This window comes from Fistularia commersonii, chromosome 4 (genome assembly GCF_037954325.1).
Source record: "Fistularia commersonii isolate RoL2024-O1a breed Wild chromosome 4, RoL_Fcom_v1.0, whole genome shotgun sequence".
In the NCBI taxonomy this organism is placed as follows: domain Eukaryota; kingdom Metazoa; phylum Chordata; class Actinopteri; order Syngnathiformes; family Fistulariidae; genus Fistularia; species Fistularia commersonii.
Genome location: NC_141287.1, coordinates 5067551 through 5093614, shown reverse-complemented (window position 1 = coordinate 5093614; position 26064 = coordinate 5067551). Strand labels below are relative to the sequence as shown.

Sequence of the window (26064 nt, the reverse complement as noted above, 5' to 3'; positions counted from 1 at the left end):
GTCCTCAGGATAATGCATGTAGTGATGTGACCACTGTGGCAGGCTGCGCTTGTTTGATCGCCATGTTTAGCAAGCATGGCCATCAAATCCATTGTGCTTAATTAAAAAATCCACTACACTTAATTAATTAAAGAAAGGAGATTAAACATAAAATAGTTCAACTGTCTTCCTTATTGGTGTCCATTGTCTAGGCCCGGGGCCCCAGCACCGCATGCAGCTTTTTCATCCTTACACTGCGGCTACGAGCGGCTTGGGAAAATAAATCATAAATATTTAATTGAGGTGTATTTTATTTGTTCCTTTTTTTATTTTAGTTCTAAGTTGGAAGATTATTGTGATCTTGTAATATTGAAATTTAATTATATTTATTATTTTTCACCGCTCAAAATAAATGTCAAACTCGCGGAAGCTGGAATACTCGCCAGCCGGTATAGTCCCGATTTGCAGATGCTGTGCGAAGTTCAGGAGCAGAAGTCCCATTAACCAGGTAAAACACATAATTATGAAGATATTTTCCAAATATTTATTTTTTATTACTGATACAGTGATTTTTTCCCCAATTTATTTTTGAAATTCAGGTTAGGGCTACGCTACACGCTCTGAAAGCCCAAAGCTCAAAATGTTCAAAATGTGTTCATTCCATAAATAAAATTTAATTTTCTGTGTAGCACTTTGTGGATTTCATAAGCAACACACTACACACTTGCATATACAAGGTGTAAAGGGAATAAAAAGCAATATATATATATGGTACTTCATGGTACAATATGGTACTTCATTTGCTTATTTGCAGCTCCCAGTGTTTTCTTTTCCATGGAAACCGGGTCCAAATGGCGCTTTGGGTGTTAAAGGTTGCCGACCCCTGGTCTAGGCCCAGCTCACCTATATCTTTGCAGTGCCCATCTGTTCACCTATCTTGTGTTATTCTGTCAGCATCAGAGCTTTTGAAGGCACAACAATTTTATCTCCAATTGGTAGCTTCTTTCTGAGTAACTGTGCGTATGTGTGTAATCAAGATAGAGATTCAGGCTGAGATGACCTGGAGTACCAATGCTGTCCTCATAACCAATCTATCTTTGAAATGTGATGCTTTTCCATATCAATGCGACGTTCAAAAAACTGGAAAATAAAAGTGGTTAAACACTTGCTTTAACACAATGACAAGTGTTTTGACATTGGTTTGTATTTTAATAACAGTCTTCCATTGTGAATTACTTGTTGAAAGGATTCTTAATTCAGCCTGACTTTGCAACAAAACCACGAGGCCCCAAAAAAACACACACACCGTATGTTGCATGTCCACCCAGCCACCCACCAGCAACTGATATCTGATCCCCTTCATGTTGCCTTTAGTTCCAGTAAATTGCCTGTGGCTTGTCAGACACCAGTAACAGACACTAGTAACAAAAAAAATTATCACTATGACCCGGTGAGCACAAGCTGACAATATTCGCTTTTCTTTTACATTGGTGAGTCAAGAGTGAGGCTGGAATCACTCTGATGTTGGAACAGTAGAAATGAAAATACTCCAATGCGTCGACCAATCCATGGAGAGAATCAGCAGGTTCTTAGTTCTGAGGTGAGTTCTGCAGACTCTTGCAAAGTGGTTCAAAGTGTCAATGAAAAGACAGAGAGGGTTAGAGATATATAACCAAACATTAGTTGATTTGCTAATGTAGCTGTGGATATCAAGTAGGTGTTTGTATAAACGCTTTACGCTGGATCACGTTCACACACATTCACACACCGGTAACAGCAGAAGTGGTGGCGCAAGCCAAACCATCAGGGGCAACTGGGAAATTCAGCGTCTTGCCCAGGGACAATTCAATAACCAGGGATAGAACCACTAATGTTCAGACTTGAAGCACGCCCACTTTACGGGGCGACAGTCGGATTATTATCTGATATCAGAATGTAGTTTCTTTTTTAAATCAGCTGTGGGCTCAGTTTAACATACATGCGTTGTTTTACACGTTTACGTTGACTGATTGTATTTGTGTACATGATGCATTTCAGTGAGCTGGTGTGTCACAGCAGGGCCCTGGCCAGTGTTACCTCCATCCTTCACATGTAGTTACAAAACAGACAATGCACATTGATTTATAGCTCAGGTTTTACTCAAGTCAACTCGTAATTTAGTGATTTATGTTTATTTACAAGCCTGCCAAAGAACATAAGAAAGAACACAATCCTACCTCTGTGGCTTCTCCCACGACTCACGAGGCGGTTTCCCCAGGGGCGTGGGTACCTCGCCACACAATTCAACTGTACTGGATCAGGGACTTTTTCTGTTGTTGTGTTTTAAATGTGTGTTTGTTGTGGGTATGTAAGATGTTTGGTGTGAATGCTTGAATGAATAACCCTGTAAATGCTGGCTAATTGGTGATTTGTCTGGTTGCTTCTCAGTATCAGCTGATAAAATGTTTCCTTGCTGAAACATTACCTCCATAATGTCTCCCCTTCCTCGGCACCCGGATGATTATACAGCGATGGAAACAAAGTCGGACACATAATGCTCCCCTTTTAACAATCTATTCCTTTTCAAATTCTGCACGGAGCACATTATTTAACTGGATATTATATTTATCTGGATTTTTTTTTAAATGTGTTCAGTTTCTCCGAAGCGTGTAGAGGCTCATGAGAGCCTCTGGTTTGTCTCACTGTACCTACTTGGGAACAACAGGCTCTCTGAGATTTTTATGCACACAAACAGGCTTCACAACCCTCTCTTCCACTTTATGCACACACACACACACACACACACACACACACACACACACACACACACACACACACACACACACACACACACACACACACACACACATGCATGCACACATACAAACAGCAGTGTATGGCAGTTCTATTGGGGCTCTTCACATTGTCCAGACGGCCCAGTGTCAGGCAGTGAAATGAATGGCTGTTTATATTAGAAGGCTGGTTTAATGAATTAGACCCACCGTTCCTCTGTGTCAGCACAAGGCACATACAGACCAGACCCGCCGCGTTCCTTGTCCAGTCTTACCCTTGATTCGAGGTAGGGGGGATGTGGGGGATATCCTGATTGCGTCCGCCGGGACGGGTAAGTCAAGAGGCCCGCCGGCGCCCCTTTAAGGGCTCCCTGCTTATTTATAAAGGGCATCTGGTAGAGGGCGTGCATGCACCTTTCCTCCACTGTGTTCCCTCTCACTAGCCTCACCCTTAGCATCTCCTCATGGTGGCTGAGGTGGCCAAAAGTCTGCCTGTTTGTATACATGTGTGGGAGGGGAACAGAGTGTGGAGGATTACCAAGCAACTTGCACATTTGAGCAAATATGTATACAACATGAGGTTTGCCACCCAGCCATTCATGTATACAGGCCTCCAACAAGACCAACCTCTGTTTCTACTCACCCATCGTCAGCAGCTCAGTCAAAGAGAGATAGTGAGAAACGGAGAGACAGAGAAAGAGAGAGAGAGAGGGAGAGAGCGAGAGAGAGAGAGGGGACAAGGAGGAAAGGTGGCTGTCAGCTTGCATCATCATCAGAGCAGCTTCTGACTCGGCGCCTCGGGATAGACAAGGACTAACAGATGGGGAGGTAGGTTGAGGAAAGGAAAGGAAAGGAAAGGAAAGGAAAGGAAAGGAAAGGAAAGGAAAGGAAAGGAAAGGAAAGGAAAGGAAAGGAAAGGAAAGGAAAGGAAAGGAAAGGAAAGGAAAGGAAAGGAAAGGAAGTTTCTGAAATGAAGTTCCTCCTGAGGAGTGTTTGAATAATTTGCACGGAAACTAAGAAAGAGGCTTTACGGCTGTCATTATGCCAAATGAGACAAAGGAGGAGTTTTTACAATCAACAAAGCTTTTCCTCTTCATACAATTCCGAGCCAATACTGGAGCAAATCATCTCCCCGAGTCTCACACGGCCACGTGCGATAAAATGATGCCGCCTCTTCTTCCCCTCATAACACTAATTATTTTCTTTCTTTTTTTTTCGCTATCATGTACCCTCATTTTCTTTTGTTGCCTGCTCCTTCTCTTCCCCTTGTCCTCATCTCTAATTTGCCCTGCATCCTGCAGTGTGCAGGAGCCTTTCAAATTGCTTTTGTCCTTATGCGTTGCAAAGCTAGGGACAGCTTGTGGCGTCTGCTCGTGCGTGGTGGCCGTCTGTAGCAGCGGGGCGGTGGGTCGAGATTGCTGTAATCATGGAGTGCTACCTGTTCATCAAACACACAGTGGGAACTCTACTTACAGCGTTTAAGAACCAATTAAAGAAGCACAGGCTATTAACATTAGCAACATTAGGTGGAGGAGGTGAGTGTGTGTGTGTGTGTGTGTGTGTGTGTGTGTGTGTGTGTGTGTGTGTGTGTGTGTGTGTGTGTGTGTGTGTGTGAGGTATAAGACGTAAACAGATCCAACGGACTGCCATTGCTACATACTTACTATGGCTTAAGTGCTTGTGCACATATAGAAATTACATGTTGCCAGAGCTGTTTCAAATGTCCAATCATCACTCCCATAGACGGTTTAACACACTTCTTAGTCATTGATCATTGCAATTGATCGGCCTCACCCCCTGGTATTCACTGCAAGTCCTCAGCCAGTTTGAAATATTTCATATTTCAAAAACACATTGAAAAATGCCTGTTATTCTGCAACAAAGAAGAAGGAAGCATCATATCATTGCTGCTTTTCACCCACACAGCTGTGTGCCCTGTGCTTCTGGAATCTTTGGCAAAATTGTGTGAATCTTAGGCCAAATTCCTTTTCCAATTCCATTTGGCGCCAAAATCATCCTTAACAACAGATTTCTTATACTAACATTGAGATCCAAACACAAGCATTATGGAAGATGGTACAAATATATTTTTATTTTCTTTAACACCTTTTTTTTTTACCACATATCACCTCATATATCAGGTTATCTCTATTGATTTACTCAGCTCACAAATGTAAAACAAAGACCACTTAATACGACTACAACAATAATACCAAAAAAATCCCCACCTCCTAATCCCCCTCCTCTGGTACCTGCTTGCTCCCTTTCAGGTGGGAAGGCAATTTTAATTATTACTATCATTTTGATTTATTCACTTATCTGCAGGATATTTGTGGGTATTCAGTTTGTTGTCTTGGTATTTATTTGTAATTTTTTGAAGCCAGCTCTAGCCTAAGCAGTTCAAAGACGGTATACGTGTACACAGCCTAGCGATGTGAAACTGAAATCTGAGCAAAACCAGTATCACTGTGTGTGTGTGTTTGTGTGTGTGTGTGTGTGTGTGTGTGTGTGTGTGTGTGTGTGTGTGTGTGTGTGTCTGTGTCTGTGTGTGTCTGTGTGTGTCTGTGTGTGGCTTGTGTCAGTAATGTCTCTGTGTATGTGTCTTTGTAAAGCAGAGGCTCAAAAATGAAATATATGATATGTAAAGCCCTTGCGTAGCATTTCCCTCTCTTGCAGAAGTAAAAATGTGGCCGAAACTTGACTTTGTGACGGACTCTGAATATCTGTTGATTGATCCATGAGCCCGCAATCAAGAGAAAATATTTAGAAGAGACAAGGCCCTATTTAGGAAGATAATGGAGAGATTTGAACGTCAGCGAGTTGTGAATAGTTATGATTATAATATAACATCTTGAAGATGGTGCGCAATTGCTCAGGAGTGGGAAGAGACAGCCAAGGGCGACATGAACGTGGGACCTCAGAAAGGTGAAACTGCCTGTCTGGTTTGTATAATTATCCGGCAGAGTACGGCGAAGTGGTGGTGTGAGTGTTGCCTTCTACTCATAGTGATTATTTGGACCCTCTTCCCTCTACTTCACACAATAGAGTGTGATTTGATTGCCACCTTGAGAGGACCTCATTCCCCTGTCCCAGATCTTTGGAGAAGGTTTGTGGGTTCGCCTAACAGAAACTAGGGACAGTTGCAAAATCAGGACACTTAGACTGCGGTCAACTTTTCCTTTTCCTTGTGTGTCATCCTCCTTGCATTGAGTGGCGGCGGTGCTTTGAAGTTGAACTGATTTCTACAACCCTTGAAATACTAAGAAGTGAAATGTCAAGCACCAGAGGACAGAATTAAGAATTACTCACTGATTCAACATTGTGAAGTCTCACAATGCTCAGTTCCCTGTAGGAAAAGAATATTATTAGTCAAGAAAAGGAAAAACTGCAACTGAAAGGAAACATTGTACAGAGTTGTGCAAGCCTCTTTAAAACAAACATGCAATAGATCATGAGTCAAAGCAACAGGGAGGCCCACATGTAAGACAAGTTGTTTTATTTGTTTTGCAATGATATATTGCAGCACCCTTGTTTTGTCCAAATTAGACTAACCAACACAGGCTGAGGTGCTACATAGATCCACGTCATCATGACCGGCTGGAGTTCTGTTGTCTGATGATCTGCATGTGGAGGTTCACAGTTATCCAGGTCATTGTAAAGTCTTGTCATTTCACCTCTCTTCCAAGTGACTTCTACAGTTCGCTTCTGCATATGAAAAAAATAGAAATGAGGGCTTATGTTTACTTGACAGAACAGAGGAGTTTGAAATATTAAAAACCCAATTTCCAAAGTGATGGATCAACTCGTTTTTTTTCCTGATAAAAAAAAAAATTGGAGTGGCTTTGTTTATATCAGAAACCCAAAAAATAAAGGTATATTCTAAATTACTACTAGTATATTTACAAATATATGTGAATAATAGTGCAGTCGGATTATTGCACCATTAATGTACGACTAAGGTACGCTTTCATGACAGAACTTACACAGTGCCGCTCTAAATAGATAGAAAGATGGATAAAATCTGCTCTGAAGCTTTATTGAATACATTTTATCAGGTGTGGTCCCAGTTTTAATGCATCCATGACAGTTTCATTAAGAACTCGGTCTTCATGGCGTCCTACACAAGAGCTTGTTCACAAGTCGGGGTTATTTGTCACCAAACTGGCCTCCTTTGTGGAGTGAAACTCATTAGCTGCACAGATTGAAACTCAGCTATTAGTGAAACACCATTATCTTTTCTGCAGAAAATCCCCTCTGTCTGCGACAAACAAGCAACAAATACACACATACAAAGATAATGTTGCCCCCCTGCCCTCCCACTGCCCGTTGTCAACATTCCATGTTAGTAGACTGTTGTGTGACACACATTCACATGCTCAGATAAAGCTTTTTTTTTTTTAACTCTCACCACACATCAGTCAGTCTTCCAAAAGTGGTCCCATCACTGTCACCATGGAGACCCTCCAGGGTCTCCCAGCAAACATATTTAATACCCATTTAACAGTGACACAGATAATGATGAAACACGCAGTGCCATTTGCCTGTCGGTGTTAGTTTAACGCAAGATAAAGATGCAATCTCTACACTTTAAAAGAGATTTTTTTTTTCCACCCCCACTGTAATCACACTAAAATTACCTCTGGGTGAGGGCTGTCATTAAAATAGAAGTGCACTTGTTTCTTGGATGCTCGAGGCAAGCCTGATGCGCTAATAGCGCGCTTCCTTGATAGCCCTGGCTGTTTTAACTGGCCCAGCAGCACGTCCCAAAGTTCGCACCCCCACACCGATGATTTCTTATAAGTAGTTTTCACACCTACTTATTTTTTTTAGATCATATTAGAGTCACAGTTATTGAAAAGTAAGTGAATGTTACTTTGAGCGCCATCACACTGAACAATGACCAACGTTCTGGTTACTGGTTATCCATCTTGAAGATTGTTCTTTTGATTTTGACTTCACCATAGAAGTAAATGACTCGCTGTTCATACAAATGGCTGTTTTTCGTATGAACTATGGTTGCTGCTTCCTTTCTCTCAGGCTTCGGGGTTTAGCCTCGGGTGTGTTTCCCACAGGGCGGCTCCTGGCCCGGGGCTAGAAGACCCTGCCGGCAAGCAAGAAGCGACGTGGGCCAGCAACCTCCAGATGTTAGCCTGCATTAGGGTCTGACAGCCTGTCATGTTACCGCCTACGCAACCGCACAGTCCCATCACCCCCCATCTGCTGCCCGACACATCCTGAGGGAGAAAAAAACAGGGGCAGAAAAAGAGCCCCTTGAAGCCCCTGAACACCCAAAATAAACATCAAGAGATTTAAATGTATTTCACATCCAACAATACTCAGGGGTCAATATGTTTTCACGTACATTGTTCATATAGAGCGTTGTGTTTGAGTATATGTGTATGTGCGCACTCTCAATAATGCAAACGCATATAATATTTCCTTACTTTTAAAGGTAATAAGTAATAATAAATATGTCACCCTAGCTTTTTTTCTGTTGACAGGTTGTAGCTTCATATTCTTCTGATAAATACTAAATACACTGAATGTGCATTTCTAGGGCATCATGAGGAAAGAGGATTTGGAGTGAGAACCAAAGAATAACTTGACGTTTGGCACCATCTGCTGGCACTGAAACTGGCATTAAGAGTGCCTCTCGTGATCATTAGTTCGTCAACAAAAAAAGACTACACTCAAAACATGTTGGTCCCACAGTTTCTCATCTTCCCATCATGTTTCTGTTCCAGTACTGAGATTAACCTCCTGAGGGACATGATAGAGAACTCAGTGGGAGTCAGTTTTTCCTAAGGGACCAAGGAGAATGTTGGATATGCATGAGTTGCGGATGGTTTACAGCCCAACCGCAGGGTACATGTCCAGATAAGAAGCCCCTTGTGGACAGAGTTTGCTTTCCTTCTTGTCTCCTGATACTAACAGGGACTTATTAGAAATGTCACCGCTGCAGAAGATATGTGTGAAACAACACATTTATATCTTGTCAACGGCTCAAAATATTCTTAATTGGTCTCAGTGATGATGTTCAATAAACACTCTCACAGTCATACAACCAGACTCATTTTTATGACTGTAGGTATTACATGAGAACAAAAAAATAGTGTATTAGATCACAGATTTAACTGAGATTTATTCTTGAGTAATCACAGAGATTATCCAAGTTTTCGACCCTTGTGAGATTAACCTGAGCTTTTATATTAAACTGGAAAAGAAATGTAACCCAGGGAGGCACACAACTATGACCACAATGAAGCGTCAGTATTTTGAATAGCAAAGATGATGGATGTCTAGGGTAGGGGGAGAGGAGGTGCTGGAAAAGTCAGGGAGAAGGCTACAATCCTAAATATAAACGAGTTATTCCATTCCCTGATTATAATCTGGCATCAGTGAGATGTAAAGTGGTAATTTCCGGTTAATGACCTTGAAGATTTAAAGATACCAATGTTTATTGAGTCTCTCTGTCGGAGACCAACCCACTTTATCACACAGGATGCAGAGATGGGTAAATGTCAACACCAGAGCCGAAGGTCATACATCTTTGTAAAAATCAGGAAAATTATGGACTTAAATTCAAGCTTTCTTTTGACACAAATGTTTCTACTAGAGCCACAGATGTTGTGTAGGTTCTACATTTTACAGTAGTTTAAGGTACGATTTTCTTCTTTTCGCTCACAATATAAAAATTACATAGTCGAGTTTTATTTTATTTTTAAAGCAAATCACAGCATGGCTTTCTCATGCCGATTTACATTTGGAGCAGGTCTGGACCGTCACTCATTACAATTATTTACAGACCCAATATTCTCCCAGGAGAAACCACTTGGCAAGAGTAGTGAGGAAACTACCAGTGCAGAAACCTTGGACAGATCTAAGCTCAATGGAGGGATGATCATAACATCTAGATTATTATTATTGTTATTATTATTATTATTATCATTATTATTAGTATTACTATTATTATTATTATTATTATCAATAATAATAATAATAATAATAATAATAATAAATTAAAATAATAATGATAATATCAGACTTCTAAGCAAAAAAAAGCTCTGTGAGATAGATAGAATCACCTGTGTAATTGAACAATTTAAATAGATCCTCTGGGTGAGCCAATAGTAGCCAACAATGACCTCTGAATTCAAAAAAATTGACCCAAAGAGTCTGCTGGACAGGATTGATGGAATTTTCGCTTCATTCATCACTTTTACCATCCACTCAACTGTAGTTTGCACCCTGTGATGCAGGTGGATAACAGGTGGAGAAGAAAACGCACACCAGCATGCAGAAGGAATGACAAGAATGGTCAGAAAAAACATAACTTTATTTAGTTTGGGATACACACTCTTATTATATTTGATTACTGGTCAGATAGAAACCACAATAGCTTTTCAAAATAAAAGCAATGTCCATTTTATTCATTATATTGATTTGTTCGTTTTTAAAATACATGTCAATAAATATTTTTCTTTGTTTGGTCATTACTATTTTACAAAAAAAACACAGAGTGTAAGAACAGTTGAGGAAACAACACTGGATTAAAGGTTAGCAGTATAGACACGGGCATACACACACACACACACACACACACTGCAGATACCACAGGTAGTATACAACCTAAAATACCATCAAACAGTTCCAAGTTTGACATCGCTTCATCTACACTGCCAGAGCAGGTGTAAAAGACAGACATGTTTTTTCCAATTAACTAGCTGAATGCTATCTGAACACACATCTGCAAAAGTAGACTAAGAAACATCACGCACTGAAGAGTACGGGCAGGCCTACAGGTTAAGACACGGGGAGGGGGGGAGGGAGCAGCACCCTGCATCCTCAGCTTGCAGCACTGGAAACTCAAAATTAAAAGCAAATAATGGTCGGAGGAGGCATTGCGAGGCCAGTTTGTCTTTGCTGCAGTGGGGTCCATAACATAGATATTAAAGCACTGTAGTGATTGAGAAACCGCTTCCCCCAATAAGGAAGAGAAACAGCTCCATGCTAAAAAAAAATGGATTCAGCTCCTGATTTTGCTGCTGCCTTCTCCAAAAAAAATACCCATAAGGTGTAAATTCGTCAGAAGCCAAGAATCAAAACATTACCGAGAGAGCTAGGTGTGGTGCTGGTGCTAAAAATGCTGATCCACTCAGTCACATCCCAAAAAAATTAAAATGCCTGAGCAGGATGTTCAAAGACACTTGTTTAAATCTCTGAAAGCTGACTCTCATAGGATGATATAAAGCATGCAGCTATAATTATAAGATTTATAGTCAACCATATAAAAACCTAGCTTGGTCTGGATTTGTGATACACACCGTAAAGGTCAGTTACCATTGAGATAACAAGCTGTCAACTTTGATTTAATTTTTTTTGTGCGTCGTCCAATGGAGTGTCACTGCCTCCCCCCTGGTCTCTGTAGGTAAAGCATGAGCCTGATGAATTACTAAACTAAAGAACTAAACCAAAATGGACCTAATTAGTTACCCAACCTGCTCCCTTGCTGACCCTGTTCCTCCGCAACTATGTCTCAGGTAAACGAATCCCACCACAGATTAACACCCTGACCCACTTGTGTTCCCCGTATCCGCAAGTGTGCAAAACCGGAGCATGGAAAGCCAATACTGAGGTATGTTTTACTGGGGCTGATGCATCATTGATGCGGAGGGATCCTCCTCCCAGGTAAGCAGATCTCCACAAAGGACTCCTCTGACGAGCTTTGGATACATGTGTTAGCCTCTTAGGGGCAGCAGAGACCCTGTGCTGCAGTGCAAATGTGAGGGATGGAAATGGCAGTGATGCCGAGGAGAGGCCGGCGATAGGCTACCGTGGTATCATGTCAGACATACGTATGGCGCACATGTCTCAAGGCCTCCAGTGATTCACAATATTATTACTAAAACCAAAAAAAGATGTGGGCGGTCACTTTGTCAATTACTCACAGCCAAATAGGCAGGCTTGTCCACCCAGACACCCCGCACTGCCTCAGTTTACTCCACCATCAGGCCCTATTATTTTCTAACCCCCAGAAGAAAGGCCCATTAGCTTTCTCACATTTCTGTCACCTGCATTCAGAGGCCTTCTCTGAGACGCTCACATACAAATGTCTCCCTCTTCATGATGCTGTCCTTAACCCTCACCTGCAGCCGCCGGAGGATGCAAGAAAAGCGAAGGGATGAAATTATATAACAACACGGAATCAGTATAAAGACTAATGAAAGGCAACAAAACATTGTGTAGCAAAGAAGATAGCTTTCATAGCATACTATAGTCCTGCATGACAGCTTGAAAGAGCTTCAGAGGTTAGTAAGCCTTATTTGGATCATCATATTTCAATATTTTCCCATCTTTTTTTTTTTAATTCGTCAGATTCCAATTCTCAGCCGTAATCTCTGATCATCTCCACCAATTCATAGGGATTATTCAAGGAAGTCTCCGTCAGACTCTTCGCCAAAAAATATTTGTCCAAAACAGATTTTTCTTTTTACATCAAACCCTTATGTTGACAGAATGTCCTTTTCTGTTCAGCAGGTTGTTACACTGTTGTTCTCAGTGTTGAGAGAATCACAACAAAATGCTGTTTTTATGTACGTTACTGTGTCTGTTTTCTTCACTTTGTGCAAGATCTATGACATCACAAACTGTTTCAGCCAGATCTAGTGATGTGGAAACTCGTCATCTCCAGGTCACAAACACAGAAAACTAACTTTATAGTGACATCTTTTGTTCATTAGTTACAAATTAGTAAGTAAAAAGGACTTTCTTATTGAATTGACCTTGACCTGGAATCTGATGATGACCTCAACAGCCAACAGATCTTTCAGGTCTAAAGGGGTTGAGCGGAACTGAGTGCTAAATAAAGCTGGAAAACAAAACCGCAAAAAGGATTTGAAACTCGACCGTATCTCCAAGCTGTGCAACATTCAAGGATGTTGGTTTTTTTTGTTTTTTTGATCACTGATGCTTACTTGGTCGGCAAAAATGCAGGGTTTACAGGATACATGACAGAAAATATAAAAGCTGAGTCATAAAGCACGTACTGGGGGTTTTCTGGCATGAAGAAGACACACATTTAAACTCCGGGTTGCTATCGGCACGTAAACAGCCATCATTAACAGGTAAGTACAACTACAGTATGAGCTGTCATCAGTAGCACCTTGTACATTATTCTTGTTGTTTTCACACATTTATAAGCATCACTGAGTTATGACATTAATTATACAATTTTCAGTCAGTACATTAAGTTATACTTCAATTTATCATTCAGATGTTGGTTTTTAGTGTCTGCACAGAGACTTTGTCGCAGGAACCATTGACCCACATTCTGGAATGGCAAGGAGGTTATGCGATCCACACATTTATGACGGTATCAGAAACATCCATAACCTCTCCAGTTACCACGACTGTCCTGCACTTGGCCTCGGTCCTCGTGTTTCAGCCGCAGCCAGTAATAATTACAGACTGGTCTGGATGGTGTTGGGTGAAGTATACCTGCTGCTGCTTTGGATGTTCATGTGTTTGTCTGCAAGGCCAAAATGTACACCGGCGATGACACGCTTTCCAATAGGAATGTCAATATATGTCAGGCCTGCACCTTTTAAGCATTTATCAATTCATTCCCATGACCGTTTCAGGAAACAGGAAACGAGCCTCCTACTGCCAGAAAACCGTAGCTATGGGAGCAAATATCTAAGAACAAGGTGCCTCATTAAATAGTAAACCTCATTAAATATGATTATTTAATGGAGGTCTATCTGTTTATCCCAGAGGCAGTTTTGTCTTGAGGTTTATGAACTGTAGTATGCCGAGGCCATGTACGTGTGTGAGGGTGAATGTGAGGAGGACTGTCAAAACAAAAACAAGATTATGGTACAATTGTTTTGACTAAACACAAACCTGGCTACTGGTAAAACTTACTCTTGTTGTTAACAAAGGTCAGCCCATCCCCAATATTTAAGCTCTGTCAAAATCAAAACAACGTCAACAATTGCTGCTTTTCCAAGTGACAAGCCACCATCTCAACAGTCCCTCCATCCTAGCACACATCTAAACTGTAACTTGGCGGTACAGGAGTTACAATGTTGAGTTTCAGTCTGTTCCCTAATCAAAAAAAAAAAAAAAACTCTTCCACTTCAGGGTAAAGACATTCATGAAAGGCCTCTACAGGCTGGACCTCAATAAACCAGTGGACTCGCCATAAGTCTTCAATAGGCCTGAAAGCTGCTCAGCTCTGGGCCTGTTTGTGCTCTGACCATGCTGGATTAAGGAAAACACCCTGCCAGAGAAGATATCCTGAGTCTCAACTGAGGCCTTCTAAGCCCAGATTCATTCCTCATTGTTCCCTGTATGTTCCCCTTCCACTCCCTTTTAATCTTTGGCAGTGCGTTCAATCCAGAGGCATGTTAGATGCGTCCGTTGCCATGGGTGCTGCTCCGACGCCCAGCCACAGGGTGTGAGGTGTAGTGCAGCTCAGCCGTGGAGAATGTGGAGGATGAGGAGTTGGAAGAGGAGGTGAGTCCGCAGGCTTCGCAGGCCAGGCCTAGTTGCCTAAGAGCATCCAAGGAATCCATTTTGGCTCCCCGCAACAAATCGATCTGACCCTGCCAGGGGGGAGAGGGGGAGCGTTATTGAGAAGTTTGCTGGAACCATACAAAAATATCAGATATACAGAAAGCTTCAGCTTAGTTTCGACAGGAAACTGGAATGTACAGCTCAAAAGGATCAAATATTGGGGTTTCAATGTCCCTGACCTCCATGACCTCTCATTCAGTTAAATAAAGCTGGAGTGCAAATTAAAAAAAAAACACAAAAATGGATATTTACCATAAAGATGAGAAATTGCAGTAAATCATACCAAGACAGGGAAGAAATAACACTCCTTGATGAGGCGTTTTTATTTGACGAGGCTAAGTGTTAAACGTAGCTATCAAGAAATGTCAAGTCAGATCTAAAGTTCAACTCGAAAGAGCAACATGATTTCCCAAGAACGTCCATTCAAATAGAAGAGAATTGATGGATGGCAAGGGGTTCAAAAGCACTGAAAATAGCACAAGATATTAAATATACACTGTTCATAAACCATTTTTGAAAAGCATCTTAATGGGAAAGAGCGTAAAGTATTCCAAAACAATAAAGAGCCTCTTCACAGTCAAAATGCATCAACTTCATGCTATCCTATTTACAGATGGAAATAGTTCAGAGTCAGGGTCTGAACACCAGCAATTCTGACATTTAACATCCTGTGGAAAAGACTTACATGATGCTGTCATCTATTTCTAGCATCATCTGTTTAAATTCCATTTTTTTTTAATTTGTTGCAAACTCTGTTACTATCCTGTCTGCACTCATGTCTCTTCATTAATGCAAGATAATAACCTCAAGTTTCCAACCAAGTCCTTTGGGTTCTCTCATTTCACAGGTTCCCAGGCTTCATCTACTGCAGTGGTCCTGCCAAGTGTCCACCATTGTTATTCATTTATAAATATTAAATCTAATATTGTTTCATTTCAGCGATTACCATGTAACTGTTAGTGCTACTGTTATAAGTGATATGAGATTGTGTTTTTTCCTTGCTGCTGTCTCAAGTGCTTGTTCGTAGGGGAATGTTAGGTTTCTGTATTATTTTCAAGAAGGTGGTCCAGATCTGCTCTACATGGAATTGCGTTGCAATCTACCGCCATATAATAAAATAATTTAACTTGACTTGACTATTTAATGATAGAAGTATAAGCTAAAAGAAGCAAACTTTGACTTGGCATTTGGCCTCAAGAAAACTCTTCCTTTAGGTACTTGTCCAGATCTGCTCATAAAGATCCAGATCTACATATAAAATGTCATGAGACAGCTGGAATGTGATTTGGTACCAAATTAAATAAAGTCTGACCTGACCTTGATTTTCCTTTTTCTGTGCGTATTTTCTAAATATTGAAAATGCTCAGTCAAATCAGTTAAGGGAGTATTTAAATTGTAAATTTTATCTTTTTGTTCGTATTTTCTTAAGCAAGACCATATTCGGCGAACTGTCCAACACAGCTGACGGTTGGACAAGACCATGGATTGGTCTTTGTGTTGCAAAACTTGTTTAGTAAATCAAAGAAGAACCTTGGTGATTCCAGTGCAGAGGGTACATTTTCCCTCATTTGCAAAAATAACATTATTCTTCAGTTCAGACATTTAATAAAATATGATCTTGCCAAGTTTATATACAGCATTTATGGTTCAGTTTTACTGCCTTAGCAGCCAATCAGATAACAACCACTATTCAACTTTGTACTGACAGCAACGAAAGCCTGAATACAAACAGCTGGAGAGAAAATACTTAATGTTGTGACTAATAAGAAGGGTCAAGAATCTGTGCATGTGACTCCCAGCACCTTGAGTACAGTGATGTTCCAAGTGAAACTCTCCACAGCTTTGCTCAACTTCCGTCCTTTCAGGCCCTCCTTCTCTCCAAGCCGAGGGAGATCTTCGTGGTAGTCCATGCCTGCAAGACACAGAGGGCCCAGACGGAATGTCAACGTTAAACATCAGCTTAAGAGGTGACACAACAACAACCACAAACACAAAAACAGCCAGAGGGAACTGTCAACAAATGGCTCGACATGGCTGGTGGATGGAGATTAGCATATTTTACACTGTAGCAAAGTGCCATTCCTCATAACATTTACATCGGCACTGAAAGGTCAGGTGTTGTATGAGGCTGTGAGAAGATCTAAAAATAAGCCAGTTTGGTCTCCACACTGATAAATATTTGCCTCACAACTGTTGTCATGTTGTGAGAAAATGTTCACAGAATCCAAAGGATTAATAAGGGTCAGAACTGCTTTCTTGTGCAGAATTATTATGAAAAAAAATGTCAGGCAGAGAGAGTTTTCCACATTCCTTTGAAATATTGAATTTTTCCAGAATCTCAGGATAACCAGTGTGTATTCCCTTTCTTTTTATGCACAAAATAATCCTCAGGATCACCGGCTGTGTGACATTTAATCAATCTTTCAATTATTTGGTGAATTTTTGTGGAGGTGGGATGAAATAAGCATACTGCCAACTGCCATCTTTGCTTTGATCAGTTGGTTTGGCGGCGTTCATCATTACCTTCTCTCAGCACCTGTGAGATCCTCTCCTGAACACCATCAGCGTTCTCAATCAGCTGTTTCTGGGCGGCAATCATCTGAAAAAACAAAACAGCAGCATGAATGTTAACCTTCAGATAATTGTGCACCGCGTGCTGCTCAAACCCTCCTCACTCTCACAGCTTTGAGTCGAGGAGTCAAGGGAATTGAGATATACAATCATATGAACATCCATAGGTCTATATATGGTGTTTCTATTTATGACCTGGAAAAACAAAAGAATATATATCACTCTGGCAAACAAAATACAATCTGGGGATCATTTAATGAAAATAACTGCCTCCACAGTCTTTTTTATAGCATTTTTATGATGGATTGCAATAACTAGCTGATCATACTCATGTCTTTCCAGACATGTACTTTACATGTATTATGGATACTGTGTTGGGAAGCCTGGTGGTACATTGGCTAGCACTTACAGCTAGAAGGTTCAATTCTGACCGGGGACCCTCTTGTGTTTCAAGAAGTCTGAATAAGAGTGAAAGTCACTACATGACACGTAATTAGGGGAGTAAATAATCGCATGTCCCCGTATGTGGTCCTGTGATCAAGAGGCTACTAGTCCTACCAGTGAATCATTATGAGCAATACACACAATATTCATATATGCATAGTCGGTCCAAAACATACAATATTTGGATTTGCATTCGTCTGGCACTAAAATATGACTGCCCTATTGATACTTACGTTATTTTTACATTTCACTGACGTTAACTACTATAATTTACACTTTGTTATAGGCTAGGTCTGTCTGGAACCTGTTTGTGAATAAAATCATCATCTTTAATAAAAGATCTTGATAATATTAAAGTTTGCTCTGAGGCTGTTATTGAATGCAGCCTCAGGGCGGCACTGGCCCGTGTCTCTCCAAGCCTGCCTTGGGGGGGCACGGAGCAGTGTCTCCCTGAGCCAGTCCCAAGCCCAGATAAATGCAGAGGGTTGCGTCAGGAAGGGCATCCGGTGTAAAACTTTTGCCAAAACCAAACATGCGAGTCAACCAAAACTATACCATACCGGATCGGTCGCGGACCGGGTTAACAATGACCGCCATTGGTACTGATGACCTACAGGGTGCTAATGGAAATTGGGCTACTGTGGGTCGAAGAACAAGAACAAGGAGAAGAGGAGGAGTGTGTGTTCGGAAGCAGAGAGAGAGGAGGTAAGGAAAGAGCCTGGAACTGAGAGGGACTATGGGACTATGACAGGAAAAGGCAGAGATGGTCGGCATGATGCAGAGAAGGAAGGTGGATATACTGTGTGTCCAGGAGACCAGGTGGAAAGGTAGTAAGGCCAGAAGCTTAGGAGCAGTCTATAAGTTGTATTAACATGGTACTGACAGGAAGAGAAATGGAGTAGGAGTTATCTTGAAGGAGGAGTTTGTCAGGAATGTCCTAGAGGTGAAAAGAACTTCAGATAGACTTATGAGTCTGAAACTGGAAATTGACGGTGTGATGCTCAATGTTGTTAGTGGCTATGCCCCGCAGGTGGGATGTGAAACTGAAAGAAGGAGAAGTTCTGGAATAAGTTAGATGAAGTGATACAGAATATTCCCAGAAATGAGAGTGGTCATTGGTGCAGACTTCAATGGACATGTTGGTGAAGGCAATAGAGGGGATGAAGAAGTGATAAGCCGATTTGGTATCCAGGATAGGAATGCAGAGGGACAGATGGTGGTAGATTTTGCAAAAAGGATGGAAATGGCTGTAGTGAACACCTTTTTCCAGAAAAAACAGGAACATAGGGTAACTTATAAGAGCGGAGGTAGGAGCAAGCAGGTCGACTACATCTTGTATAGACGAGGTAACCTGAAAGAGATAAGTGACTGCAAAGTAGTAGTAGGTGAGAGTGTAGCCAGACAGCATAGGATGGTGGTTCGTAGGATGACTCTGGTGACTAGGAAGATGAAGAGGACAAAGCCAGAGCAGAGGACAAAGTGGTGGAAGCTGAAAAGGGAGGAGTGTTGCATGGTTTTCAGGGAGGAGTTGAGAAAGGGTCTGGGTGGTCAGGGTGAGCTTCCAGATGATTGGACAACAATAGCTTGTGTTATCAGGGAGACAGGTAGAGGAGTACTTGGTGTGTGATCTGGAAGGAAAGTAGATAAGGAGACTTGGTGGTGGAATGAGGAAGTGCAGGAGTATATACAGAGAAAGTGGTTAGCCAAGAAGAAGTGGGATACTGAGAGGACTGAAGAGAACAGATAGGAGTTCAGGGAGATGCGGCGAAAGGTAAAGATAGAGGTAGCAAAGGCAAAACAAAGGGCGTACGATGACTTGTATGCTTGATTGGACAATAAGGAGGGAGAGAATGATCTATACAGGTTGGTGAAACAGAGAGATAAAGATGGAAAGGATGTACAACACGTCCGGGTGATGAAGGACAGAGAGGGAAATGTATTGACAGATGCTAGAAGAGTGATGGGAAGATGGAAAGAGTACTTTGAAGAGCTGATGAATGTGGAAAATGAAAGAGAGGCAAGGGTAGAAGAGGGGACTATTGTAGACCACAAAGTAGCACAAATTAGTAAAAGTGAAGTGAAGAAGGCATTGAAGAGGATGAAGAGTGGAAAAGCAGTTGGTCCTGATGATATACTTGTGGAGGTGTGGAAGTGTCAAGGAGAGGCAGCGGTAGATTTTCTGACTGGATTATTCAACAGGATCTTAGAGAGTGAGAAGATGCCTGAAGAATGGAGACAAAGTGTGCTGGTGCCTATTTTTAAGAATAAAGGGGATGTGCAGAATTGTGGCAACTATAGAGGGATAAAGTTGATGGGCCATACAATGAAGTTATGGGAAAGAGTAGTGGAAACTAGACTGAGAGCAGAAGTCAGCATTTGTGAACAGCAGTATGGCTTAATGCCTAGGAAGAGTACTACAGATGCAGTATTTGTGTTGAGAATGCTAATAGAAAAGTACAGAGAAGGCCAGAGGGAGCTACATTGTGCTTTTGTAGATCTAAAAAAGCATATGACAGGGTACCAAGTGGAGGAGCTCTGGTATTGTATGAGGAAGTCTGGAGTGGTAGAGAAGTATGTTAGACTGGTGCAGGACATGTATGCAAGCTGTGAGACACTGGTACGGTATGCTGTAGGGGTAACAGAGAAGTTCAAGGTGGAGGTGGGACTCCATCAGGGATCAGCTCTGAGCCCCTTCTTGTTCGCAATGGTGATGGATAGGCTGACAGATGAGGTTTGACAGGAATCCCCATGGACCATGATGTTTGCGAGTGACATTGTGATCTGTAGTGAGAGCAGACAACAGGTAGAGGAAAATCTAGAGAGGTGGAGGTATGCTCTGGAAAGCAGAAGAATGAAAGTTAGTCGCAGCAAGACAGAATATATGTGTGTGAATGAGAGGAACTCGGGTGGAACGGTGAGGCTACAGGGAGTGGAGATCATGATGGTGGAGGATTTCAGGTACTTAGGGTCAACAGTCCAGAGCAACGGAGAATGTGGAAAAGAGGTGAAGAGACGGGTCCAAGCAGGTTGGAATGGGTGGAGAAAAGTGTCAGGGGTACTATGTGATAGAAGACTTTCAGCCAGAATAAAAGGAAAGGTGTACAAGACACTGGTGAGACCAGCGATGATGTATGGACTAGAAACTGTTACGACCAAAAGACAGCACGCAGAACTAGAGGTTGCAGAGATGAGGATGTTGAGGTTCTCTTTGGGAGTGACCAGGATGGATAGGATCAGGAATGAGTCTATCAGAGGAACAGCACGTGTTAGATGTTTTGGAGAGAAGGCCAGAGAAGCCAGACTGAGATGGTTCGGTCATGTACAGAGGGATAGAGAATGTATTGGTAGACGGATGCTGGAATTGGAGCTGCCAGGCAAGAGGTCTCGAGGAAGACCAAAGAGAAGATTAATGGATGTAGTGAGAGAGGATATGAAGGTAGTTGGTGTGAGAGAGGAGGATACAGAGAATAGGGTTAGATGGAGAAAGTTGACTTGCTGTGACGACCCCTGACGGGATAAGCCGAAAGAAGAAAAAGAAGCTCTGAGGCTGTTATTGATTTCCATTAACCTAAAACTTGAAGTAAAGCTGAAAATATCTACAATAAGTATTATTTTACATGACGGACGGAGAGACTGACTTCAGACTTGCAATGTTTGTGACAGTTTGTGTGTGTGCGCTGGGATCCTATGTAAACGCCAATGGTGACTCTGACATGTCCAAGCATGGAGTGATGGTTGCGCTGAGATGTGTGTAGGTGTGATAGCAAAGTGCTGAAACAGGTGGGAGAGATTTCTCCTGATCTGATGCAAGTGGAGATAAGAGTGGGAGGAGATGCAGCTGGCAGTTGGTGTGCACGCATGTGTGTGTATGTGTATGTGTGCGTGTTTTGCACTTACGCTTGAAGAGGAGTGTGGGTGACTGTCTCATGTATGTCACCTCAGAGTATCTTTCTGTATATTTAACACCACAGGACTGAGTACTTGCGTGTAGGTTGTTGTTTGTGGGTCGATTTTTGTGAGGACGTATTCATGCTGAAGACACTGAGAAACGCAAACGTTCTGCAAGACGCCCACAGCTTCAGGTCATCAAGGTTAAAGCATCATTGTGAAAGATTTTGAGAGATGTTTTGGTGAAATTATTCATAACTATATTTCTATTTCCAGCACAAGCTAAGGGGTTGCTGTTTTTGTTTGCATATAATTCACTTTTGTTATGCCCACATGAAGGGGGCTTCATCCACAAGGCTTATATCTTTTGCTAGTTTAGTGACTCAAAATCAGAAAGCTCCTTTCCTGTCATAGAACTGACTGAATTTTTACTTGCAATTATCCAGATAAAGAAATAGTTGGGCCAAAAGCCCAAGATACACCCTGGATCAATCACAGGGCCACATATACAGACAGAAACCATCACTCACTCACTGATTCAGGGCAATTTTTCCAATTCTTTCCAATGAACCTTCTAAGCAACTCCAAGGTCCGGGGATGGATTAAAAAAAAAAACATAAATAAATCACATAATATTGGTAAGGGAAAACACAGGCTGGGGATGAGCAAATTTTTATTTCGTGATGAACTACTCCCCTCAGCTCTGCCCTGACGAAGCATCCAACTAGAAAGTATTCAACTTGTTTACCAGACTCATTTTTTAGCCTACAGTCCTCACTATCATCATCAATATCATCATCATCATCCAGGGAATTTAAGCTTTTGCATATTTAAAACTCTTCTCCACCTCCAAACTACTCAAAAAATACAAGAACTTTAATGTTTTCCTTTATCTTCAGAACTACTTTTTACAGTTGCGGGTATATAAGGTTACTGTTTACAGTTAAGTCCTCAATTATGACTACCATGGGCAAAATGCTGTGGTTGGCACTTTTGCCTCACAGTAAGAGGGTCTTTATTCCAACAGGGAGCCTCTCAGTGTGGAAACACCACTTTCATTGGGGAACCCAAAATTGCCTAAATGTGTGAATGAGGGGGTGAATGGTTGTATGTCTGTATATGTGGCCCTACGATGTCCTGGTGATGTATGAACAAATTAATATTCACAGGTCTGTCTGAACAAACCAGAAGTTGATTTTAAGGACATTTCGGTGACTATCTCAAGAAGAACAACTGTGAACAACTGTTGCACTGCTCTGACAAAAGAATTTGCCCGATGGGGATGAATAAAGTTTATCTCATCGTATCGTATCGTATCGTATCGTATCGTATCGTATCGTATCTCATCTCATCTCATCTCATCTCATCTTATCTTATCTTATCTTATCTTATCTTATCTTATCTTATCTTATCTTATCTTATGTTTTAGGTATTTAGCCCCTACTTCTTTGAGAGTGACTAGCAAGGTGCTTTAAGTGTCTTTTAGCACTCACTGCATGTTATTCAACCATGTTGTAATTGTTTCAGAACAGAAAGCAAAACGACTGCATCCAACAGCAGTCGTATTATAAAACTAAATGTTTCATTTGTTTTTTCCACCGTGTCTGCACTTTTTCCCCTCGTTTGAATCAGCAGAAGACAATTGTTTACCAATATTTAATCAACACTTCACATCTGGGATTTAATTCCCACCCCTGAATGAACAACAATCCTTTTTGTCGGTTCATTTGAATGAGCCTCCCACCTTTGGTCAACTCCCTCTGCATTTCTTACATATCTCATAAATATTTATCTGATTTGCAAAGCGCTCACAGGAATAAAAACATTGTGCAATCCATCATAAGAATTCATCATCATCTCCATCACCCCAGCAACAACGTGGCGGTTGGAAGTCTCTGCCTCTATAAACTGCTACTACTAATTAGTTTCATTAGTATGCAGTGTTGTCATCAATTCACATGTGCCTAAAATAAGAATAAAATAAGCCCAAATCTATGTCCTCCAGAAGGATGCAGGGAGTATAATTTCAGCTCACATTTTATTTTTCTTCTTTTCTTAAAAAAGAAATATAAAAATTTAACAATATTTTTGTAAAAGTTTGGCTCAGAATTTTTCTAAATGCTGAGAAATCCTTAAAAAATATATTATCATTACTATTTTAAGGTTCCGCGTTATTGTCAGAGCTAACTAAGCACCTCCCTGGTCAAATTTGAATTCCCGTAAAAAATGATCACCAGTCAATCATACGGCCCCATGCAGATACATACAACCATTCACTCACTCATTCACACATCTTTTTGGACTGTGCACACTGCAGACACGGGGAGAACACAGAGACTCCACACAGAAAGGCCCCTTATCGGAATCCAACTAGGGACCTACTTGCTATGATGAAAGCGCTGAGCACTGATACACTGTGACACCGATTATCCTTCATATCTAATCTCAATATCTCCTGGGATTGAACAAACCTAAACTAACCTAACCTAACTAAAGCCTATCATTTACAATTTAACAACATTATGCATTCAAAAGAGGATTAAAAGAGCAAACTACTAGTGTCCCTTTGAATTTGCAGAAAGAAAGTTAGTTCTCCAGATAGTCTTAGAGAAAACCAAGCGGTATAACGTTTAAGGAAAAGGGATCTTGCTTGAGGGTGCAGTGGTTAACGCTACCATCTCAGAGCAAGAAAGTCTCTGGGCTAATTCCAACAGGCAACCATTTGCATGTTCACCCCGTGCCTTTGTGGGGTTTCCACCAAAAGTCCAAAAACCTGGAAAGACCCTAAATCAGCAGGACATGAGAGTGAGCGAGTGAATGGCTTATGTCTAAATATTTGGCCCTGTGACGGACAGCCAACTATTCCAGGGCGAACCCCTTCCCTTACCCAATCACAGCTGAGATCTACCTGCAACCCGGAGTGGATAAGCGTATAGACGATAAATGAATTCATGAGATTTCATGGCTCAGAACTCACGTGTTCTGTCTCTTTACCTTGTTTTCTTTAACTTTCTTTTCTATCTGCAAGCGTCAATGGCATAATAGACTTTTCAAATGCTCTATAGCAGGGGTCAGGAATGTTTTTGAGTGGGAGAGCCATACAAGCCAAATATTTCTAAATATATTTCATTGAGAGCTATATAGTATTTTTTACATATAATAAATTAAATATGTCTTACTTTAAATGTGACCTCTGGTGCAGCATGGATTTGTTCGAAGTGCCGCTTTATATTCAATTGTTTCATCACTGCAATTTTATCATTGCATATTAGTCATACCACAGATCCAAATGTAAATTCCTCTGTCCACACAGCTTGGAATGCACGGTAATCATTGTCTTTTTTTTCTTTTCGCCATCTTTTCCGTTACAAGAGTTGAAGCTGATAAACTAGTTGTATATCTGATAAAATTGATTTCATCACCTTTACAATGACCCAGACATGCTCGGAAGCCATTGGTGCCCGACCCGACCATCGGGTGACCTGTGAAATTTATCCTAATTTCAAACTAATTTCTGTATACTTTAAAATGACACAGTATTATAAAGAAATATAACACGTATTTTAAAATCAGTTCCAAACTGATTTTATTTTCAACTCAAAATTGTCTGGGAGCCATATACAGTCACCAAAAGAGCCATATATGGCGAGCCATAGCTTCCCGACTGCTGCTCTAAAGGAATGGAGTGTGGAACATCCAAATGAATTACAGTGTTTTTCTAAAAACAATTTTCTGAAGGAACTGGATGATGTATTGTTTCTTAATGCTTTAACTCAGCGTTCAGTCGGTTTAGCGAGTAGTTTGAGAGCCGAAGGTGTAGTGTTACTGCAGTATTACTCACCGTGTTGTAGGCGGCAAGCAGTTTTCGTGTCTGCTCTGACAGGTTGATCAGAGACTCCAGACAAGGGTAGCCATCCTTCATTACCATGGTGGCCCCCATCGTACCCTCGGGGCTCAGCAGCCTGGTGGTGAGGCTCTCAATGCACTGTTTGAGTTTGGCCACTGTGGGGAGCCCACACAGCTCTTTGAAACTGGCGGTGATGCCCTGGAACAAGATGCACAACATTACAAGGGGGGAGGAAAAAGAAAGGTGTTGTGGAGGTCGGGGGTGGGGGGGGTGGGGGGGGGGGGGAGGGCACAGCTAACATTTATTTCCAGAGGTAAGTTTAGTTAAGTTCAAAGAGATGTGTCACTTTGAATGTGCTATAACTGATCCAGGTGTGTCAGCAAAACTGGGTGGAATTCCAATGGGGATGGTGAAAAAATACAAATAAATAGCAGTTTTGTGTTTATCTATTCAAAGAGAATTTTATCGGTCACTGTGAAGGTAAAATATCTACTATTGCACACAAAAGATAAGAACCTCAATATGTTCACCACCTGGCAGAGCGATTATCCCACCCCACCTGTGTGTGTTTGCTTGTGTGTGTGTGTGAGAGAGAGAGAGAGAGAGACAGAGAGAGAGAGAGAGAGAGAGAGAGAAAGACTCATAATACATGACGAATAATCATAGTGGGCTGTGGCAGATGAGCCCACAGCTGGACTTATGGCACCAGGACAGAGAAGACAGAGAGACTGATTTATCTGTCTAACCTACATTTCCAAAAACCAATGACGGTTACTATGAATAATCATCCCTCGTGGTGTAAAAAACTTTCATTTTTAAATTTAAAATCACCAAAACCAGTCCAAATGGAACAATGATTGGGTGGTTGTGGATTAATCCACAGAAGACTACTTATGACATACTTCCAGCTAAGCCAAGTCCATTAGAATGTTTGATTACGGAAAAAAATGAAAGTATATAAATATAGTTAACATAAAAATAGTCAAG

The 26064-nt window shown here is 41.3% G+C and overlaps 1 protein-coding gene across 1 annotated transcript in view; it reads right to left on the bottom strand.

The window, feature by feature from the left end:
• Positions 1-10150: 10150 nt before the first annotated feature.
• The window catches only part of plcl1 (phospholipase C like 1), a 109853-nt gene continuing 93939 nt past the window's right edge, over positions 10151-26064 (bottom strand). The window contains exons 9-12 of the mRNA XM_086144826.1: positions 25072-25275; positions 16851-16926; positions 16130-16239; positions 10151-14356 (exon numbers count right to left, since the gene is read on the bottom strand). Of these exons, the coding sequence (XP_086000952.1) occupies positions 14159-14356; positions 16130-16239; positions 16851-16926; positions 25072-25275 (588 nt within the window). The 3' untranslated portion in view covers positions 10151-14158. The remainder of the gene's footprint in view (positions 14357-16129; positions 16240-16850; positions 16927-25071; positions 25276-26064) is intronic.